Source organism: Cheilinus undulatus, linkage group 13, assembly GCF_018320785.1.
Source record: "Cheilinus undulatus linkage group 13, ASM1832078v1, whole genome shotgun sequence".
In the NCBI taxonomy this organism is placed as follows: domain Eukaryota; kingdom Metazoa; phylum Chordata; class Actinopteri; order Labriformes; family Labridae; genus Cheilinus; species Cheilinus undulatus.
In genome coordinates, this window is record NC_054877.1 from 22,109,204 (window position 1) to 22,117,032 (window position 7,829).

Here is a 7,829-nt window from a genome sequence, read left to right on the forward strand (position 1 = left end):
GACACTGTGTCAAGTGGTCTGGTGACTTTGCAGATGCCTGATCAAAACAATACAAACAGCAGGGGCTATTTAATTTTGATTTGCAACTCAACAAACACTTTCCAAGTGACATTATTGCACCTGAAGGCAATGATGAATTATCAAAACTGTGAAGGGAGTAGCAAAGACGGATGATTTGACCTAGTTTGATTGTAAAATAAGGGTCCTAGTTATGAAGGTTAATACTTTGAGTCTCATGTTATGGTTGTATGAGTGTTTAGACTCACAGCACAAACTAGGAAGGCTATTTTTAACAGCTTTTCTCCTACATTATATGAAATCCATCCATGAAATACATATGGTGGTTTACTGTTTACTAAATCACCTTATGGAGAGCAATATGAATTCAATCTAGTCCTCATTTTTAAGCAGCATAGGTGGGCAGAGCTTATCAACACATCGGTAGTTGTTATCTATCATCATTGTTTTGACTGAGACCCCACTGGTAATGAGTTTATTACTGAGTTTAGGCATAACAAGAAATCTTTGACTATCTGATGTAACATTAAGTTGACTCCCTGCAGTGTGACAGATGGGTTAGTAGGTGGTGAGGCCAACTATTCTTCTATTTCTGATCCTGTGACATTACAACATTTGCGGATCCATGCTCCGGTTCATCTATCACAGCAGCTACACAGCAGCGCGACTGTTTTAACCTTGTGCAGGACACACAGAAAAGTGTTTTTTTTTTTTCAACTTCCCTGAAGTCGCCTGGCTGTGACTTTGTACACAAACCAAACAAGGTCCTGTGTTCACCTCCAGACTAAACACAAGCAAACTGTCACCCCATGCAGTAATTATGTATTCTTAAGAAAGAAGGAATGCATTCTCTTCTTTTCGTGGCTCATTTATCATGACTGTTTCCAACAAGTGGAGTCAACCATCGAGCACATTTGACCTCGGGAAAAGCCACAACAAATTACGCTTCACCTATGGAAATAAAGCTTCATTTTAGCGTGTTTATGAGGATCATAAATACACTGTCAGAGGTTCATATGATATGCACACCACTTTTCACATCTAACAAACTTCTATTGCCACGGACAGGCATGTTTCCCACTGCGATGAATAATGGATCGCCTTGAAAAGACTGTTTCTGGCAGCAGCAGTCTCTCTTTGTGCTTGGCGGCAGGGCTGGCGAGCTCCAGCACATTCAGGCGATGCTGGAGTTACTTTTCAGCCTTCAGTTTGTAAATGTGGACATGTGAGTGAAGTGGTGTAATAACACTCTGTCCTCCGCTTTCTGTGACTTCAGATACAAAGTACGGACAATAGGGCAATGAAATCATTCTTACACCTCCCTGTGGTTCTACAGTGAGAAAATTACAACCTTTATATCCACTCTAATCATTTTTTTATGTTTCTAAAGGTAGTGATGCATGCCTGTGGCACTGGTTTGTTCTATTACTCTTCAAATAGTGGGATTTCATTTACATTAATACTCTTCTGCATAATGTAAGTGGGCAGCATAAAAAGGCCCACTATGAGTGGATGCATTATTAACAACAGCTACATTTATGTGGATGTGCTTCATAGTAATATATTTCCTGACTAATTCTTTTTCATAGTCACCTGGACATATAAGGTTGTAAATAAATACCATGTAGTACTGTATTATTTCCAAGATGTTGTATCATCAGAGTGTAGCACTAAAATATGGGTCCATATCAGTGTCTATGACCATCGGGCCAAATCCAACCTTTTGGTTTAATCATTTCAAAATATGAAAGTTTTTTTTTTTTTTTTTAACATGCAAGTCCATTGTTTTAGAATTATAAAGTTGTTGTATTAAGGCCTTTTAACTGATTCTGACTGTTGTTGTTGGAGGATAAATGAATACCTCTGTTAAATGTTAGCTATAGGGTCAGCTGATTATAGAATAATTAATGAAGACCTCAGGCTTCTTAAAACATCCAACTAGTTCTCTAAGTGTTTACAAGGATGCATTGTTTACATGTTTCAGAAGCAAGGTAACAATGATGTAAATGTCAGGCTATTTGACACTTCATTTCTTAAGTCTGACCCTTCTAAAATGTCATGGGTCGTGGTCAGTGGTGCCTTCAGAAGAGGAATTAAACCTATAACACCCCGCTCCATTTTTTAAGCAGCCCATTCAGCAAAGGATAACTGCCTTGTGTTATAAATAAAGACATGTAGGAACATCTTGCATGTGTTGTTCACTTAAAAATGGCCCTATTAAAATGGCTCATTGTTGCTAAACCTCTGCTGCTCCAAGGAATTATTATAATCATTATGAAACTAAGATTAAAAGAAGAGCAGGTTTCAAAGCTCAGAGATTGTAGGCTGAGACAGCTACATGAGCAGCCAGCTACTTGAGCAGAGCTGTCAAATAACTGCAATCTTATTCTTGATAAATCCTTAATTTCTTAATTTTGTGCATTTTGAAATACTATTTTTTTGCATTTAAAACTGTGGGGGCAGCCCCAGGTTCAAGTCCAACCTCAGGCTCTTTTCTCTAGTGTCTTACTCCCACTCTCTCATCCCTATTTCTGACTCTATCCACTGTCTTTCTCTCCAAATAAAGGCGTTAAAGGACCAAAAATATATCTTTAAATAAACTTTTTTGTTTTGTTTGTTTTTCCCATTTTGAATCTTAACCCAAGGTATTGGACTACCTGGTTGGATACAGGCCTGCTTTTATTTTGAAAGTAAATAAGGAACTTCAAGTTGATAATGACATAAATGTAACCATGGAAAAAGGAACTTGCAATGGATTGAAAAGAAAATAAGGCAGCAGTATAAGGGTAAATGTTGGATATTGATCGTAATTGTAATTGTAATTTTAACAAATTAATGCACTAATTATCAGGAATTAGAATTTGCTGGGCCCCTGACAAACCCAGAGGCCCTCCCCAGTTGTGATTTATCGATGGTTTTAATGCATGTGTGTTGGATCAGTAGCATTGGTGCTAGCATCCTTGCTAACAGTTGCCTCATTTTGGAGCTGAAAGTGTGTCAAACTTTTATTTGGTTCTGATGTTAAAATTTGGTATTTTTGCCACTTTTTAACCACTTTTTCAGTCCGTCTTTATTTTTGCCAATTTTCATCAGTTTTGCTTACTTTTACCCTTTTTGCCACTTTTAATCCCTTTCAGGGGCGCAGCTGGGGATTTTGGGCCCCCAGATAGAATATTATCGGCTAGCCAAGCAACAAACGCTCCGTCATTTTTGCAAATATTTATGCATTTAAATTTATTTTTGAACCGTAATTTCTGGATTTATGAGCAATATTTTTAAACAGTGCTGGACAATACTATTTGGTCATTTTTGAAGGAGGAGCAGGGGCCCCCCAGTATTTTATTTCACTCTATTTGATACAAATTTATGTCTGTTGACCAATCCATGTAGTTGCTTTTAAATGTAATAATGACACCACTTACTACAAGAAAAAAATAAAAAACACTTTTCATTGCAGGCTTCCAAAAGGCCCCTCCCTATTGTGTGCCCAAGTAATCAGTACCCTTTCCCCCTGTGCTACGCCCATGACCCCTTTTCATCACTTTTTTTGCCCGCCCATGTTTGCCATTTCAAACACATTTTTGCCACTTTTTAACCATAGTTCACCAACTTTTCAGCCCATTTTCTACTAGTCTTAACCACATTTCACTGTTCCCCATTATTTGGCACTTTTAGCCCATTTTAATTGTTTTTCAAGAAAAAGGCTTTTCATTTTGAAGAGGGCTATATACTATGGCATAACTTAAATATTTGTTGCTTTGAAAAGAGAGGTTAATATTCAAGTTAAAAATCACAGCTTTACTTTAAAATAGACCATTATTTTGCTGACCTCCATGGGCCCCCATTCAGCTGGGCCCCAGAAAGCTCCCACCTTTATCCCCCCTTATGGGCGGCCTTACTAATTATAGACCTTGACTAATTGCCACTAAGGCATCAATGCTGCAAGCCCTAATTTTGAGTTCACCTTGTCATATGATTGCTGGGGGTAGTGCATTACAAAGCAATGCACTTGTGTCCTCCAGTTACTGTTGCTACCATTGCCATCCTGGAAGAGGTGATTTAGAAGTGAAAATACTTGACAGAGACTGAAAAACAAGTGGGTATACTCTGTATACTACTACACCATGATTTGTGGTGTATGTTATTGACTGACAGCATGTAAAACATGCTCTGGATCACACCACACGGCAGCAAGACTCCCATCTGAGGAGCTACAAATAACCTATTTTCAAGTTTAATTCTTCACACCGTGGCCTCAGTAATAGGGCAGAGCAGGTAGACTGAGCCATGAGAGCAGACAGCTCTGCAGGGCTGAGTGCCTGGGACCTAGGTGGGTGGTTGGAGCAGGCCTGGGCTGCGCGGGGTCATGCCACATGGCTCATCTCTAAGCTTAATGGATTAGCTATCTCTGGTAGTACAGCTAACACTGTCCTTCACATGGCTGTGCAGGTATCACATAGCCTACATACAGGGGGGAAACAATCTCCTCTGCAAATACCGCTGTCATCGTCTGAGGGCAGTGATGAACTGATCACATCTCAATTTCCAAGAAATGCACAATCTTCACGTCATGCGCTGTGCCGAGGCAGAGACAGAAATGTTCCATTACCCCTGGAGGGTTTGAGTGATGTGACATATCTTCTCTGCTCACACCTGATGACAGTCAGAAATATGGATGTGTGAGTGCATGGGTGTCTGTGTGCTTTCAGGTACAAAGTTATAAATGTACAGTGAGGCTGCTGTACCAATTTCTATTCCAGCTCAGGGAATGGCATGCATGACTCTGCCCTCTTTCTTTATAAGTGAAGCATACAGTGAAGTGAAAGTGTGGTGGTGGTGTTTGTGTGCCTCTCTGTTTGCCCTACTTCTTGTGCTAGCAGGATGTCACTCTACTTCTTCATTCCCAGCCGACTCCTTTGGGGACTGAATCACATCCACAGGGAAACAAATATGGGCATGCAGACTGTTTTGCTCATTCATTTTTTTCATGTTTATTTGTTTGTAGGGGGCTGCTGGTATTCACCACTGTAGTTATATGAGTGGAAATATACTGACATGACTAGAATCACTCTTTATCTTAACTCTACATGTTAGATTTCTTATTTGTGTGGGGTTTTAAGTGTTTAGATCAGGCATGAAAAGAGTTTTTCCACCACACAGTTAAGAGAAATTATCTAATTTAAACTTATTCTTAGTTGTTTTACTCGTGCCATAGTTTTTTTTTTTTTTTTTCTCTATAACAAAAGCAGTCCTTGATAGATTTACGCTTTGATCAAAGCTGGAGCAAATCCCATCAAGTCTAACCACAGGGAGCTGTCTTTGGTGCTGAACCAGTCCTACTCTTATATCGGTCACTGTACTTTGTAATTGCGCTGTTTAAATGCGTAAATTTAATGGAAATAAGAATTATAAATTATCTAAAAATAAATGTTAATATAAGGAGTCAGTATAACAAACACATACGCACCGTTCTCCATAGTTTCTGCGTCTTCATCGTGACCGAAGTGGCGGTCACAATCAAATGCGAGATGGACACCATTATTCCCAGCAGCACAGCCAGCAGAGTCCGCACAGGTAGGAGCGCATAGGCGACGAAGGTGACCAGGATGAGCTGCCACATGCCCTGCTCCGGGGACTCCGGGGGCTCCAGCCCCATCGCGCCCAGCGAGAAAGGGCAGCAGAGAAAGGAGAAGGTGAAGCCGAAGAGGAGCGTCAGGTTGACGATCTGCTGGAGCTGAGTCACCTGCAGGTACTTGACGTTGGTTACTATGAACAGGGACACGAAGATGACACAGTGCACCGGATGGGACCCCTTGGAGATGGTGAGGCTGGGGCCGGACAGCAACTCCAGCACGGCCAACGTGGAGGACATGAAGATGAGCACGGCCAGGGCTTTCAAGGTGGAGGTCTGCTCCAGCTTCAGGTTGTAGTTCTGGAAGAGGGACTCGAGCTCTTTGCAGTCGAACTCGTCCTCGCACACGATGGTGGTCAGAGGGACGCCCGGTGGACAGTGACTTCTCTTCCGCCTGGTTTTGACTTTCTGAAACGGTATTTCCTCCATGTCAGTGCCATTCATAAACTGAATACCTGCTCACGGCTCGAGGTCAAACGGAACGCACCGAATCCCGGAGCAAACGGTGGGAAAAGGGAGAGAAAAAGACGCGCACAAACAGCGCAGCAGGCTGGAGGCAGAGCGTCCCAGATCGCCAGTAGACTGCCCGGTGAGCACAGACGCGCTCCTACAGCACTATCCACAGGTTGAATGGTGCTCTCTGCACAAAGCTGCTCCAAAACTCACCTCCATTTCTCTGCTTTTCTTGCGCGTGAGAGATAAATCTCAATTTTTACGCGTCCTGTTTCAAGGAGCGCAGCGCACACGACGTCTGAAAGCTTTTTTTTTTTTTTTTTTTTTTTTTTTGCGGGGCTCAGATAGGATCACGCCTGCGCATTATGAGGTGAAGATAAGACAGGTCTCAGCTACTCAACGCACAGTCAAGACGATTTGACTGTGAGCTGCACAGCTCCTCTCTCTCTGAACACTAAACATCCCCCTTAAAGGCAATGTTCTTTTCTTTTCCACCTACACATGGCATGTTTCCATCATTACTGCCTGCCTAATTAGATTTTCTTCAAGTATTTTCATTCAATTATGCTCTTCCTTTTCCTGTCTCCTTCCTTCAGACATATTAGAGCAGAATTAATAGATAAAATAATTATAAAAGAGTTAAAAATGTATAGATCAGGCAGAAAAAGTCTGGCAGCTTTACTGTGTTTGCCTGGCACACACATGGCATTCCAACATGCCTGCATATCATCCACCATTCTCATATGATGTCTGTGTTTGCCAAAGAGGCAAACACCCTCAGCAGCACCACTACCACCAGCAGCAGCACCCCGCTTGGCATTCAGAGGGTGGTGTCTCATTCATTCATTACCAGGGGAACATTAGTCATCCGTCACAGGCTTCCGTTGCCATGACCCTTTAGTGCCAGTGAGGTTGTAAGGAAAGTGACAGATGGACGACCCATGCCAAAGTCCAGCACTCGGACACTCTCATGCCTCCTCATCCCCCCACTCTAACAACTCTTTTCTCTTTGCCTCAGTATTCCAACCTCTCAATGATCTAACCCAGCCTCTGAATGAGCGTAAATACAGTGTGACAGGTAAACAAAGAGAGATAAATGGATGGGGTGTAGTAGAAATAGAAATAGAGAAGCAAACTATATTTGGCAGTCGACCAAATTCAGAGGCCAAAAAAAGAAGCAGTGCTCTATAAAAGATCAGTCTGGCAGCGGAGAGGCATCAAAGAGGGTTTTTATGAAAGGAGAAAAAAGACTTCTATAAAGCTGTGTGTGACTCTGGATGAGTTTCTCGGAGGAAAAAGAAAGAGCTCAAGTGTTTTGATTCTGTATTAGAACTGAAAAATAAGACAATAAATGGATAAAACGAAATAAAGATGATGCAAATTCAGAAGTCTGTTTAATTTGGGGGAGTTGAATTTAACAGAAAACTTGCAAATAACAGATTCCAGCTCATTAAGCTACAAGGTACACATCTGGGGGAGGCTACATAAAATGTTGCTGCACTGAAGGTTCCCAGCAGCCTTCTCAAATGGAAGAAGTTTGGCAAAACCAGGACTCTTCCAAGAGTTGGTAGCCTGGCCAAACTGAGCAATCGGGGCGAAGGGCCTTAGTAAGAGAGGTGACCAAGACCCTAATGGGCACTCTCACTGAGCTCAAGAGATCCTGTGTTGAGATGGAATAAAAGTTCCAAAAGGACAACCATCACTGCAGCCCTGCGTCAATCTGGGC

At 41.8% G+C, this 7,829-nt stretch overlaps 1 protein-coding gene across 2 annotated transcripts in view; it reads right to left on the reverse strand.

The window, feature by feature from the left end:
• LOC121520404 (adenylate cyclase type 1-like) overlaps positions 1-6,288 on the reverse strand; it is a 73,794-nt gene extending 67,506 nt beyond the window's left edge. For both annotated transcript variants that reach the window (XM_041803834.1, XM_041803833.1), the window contains exon 1: positions 5,486-6,288. In XM_041803834.1, coding sequence (XP_041659768.1) covers positions 5,486-6,094 — 609 coding nt within the window. In that variant the 5' untranslated portion in view covers positions 6,095-6,288. The remainder of the gene's footprint in view (positions 1-5,485) is intronic.
• Between the last annotated feature and the right edge of the window lie 1,541 nt (positions 6,289-7,829).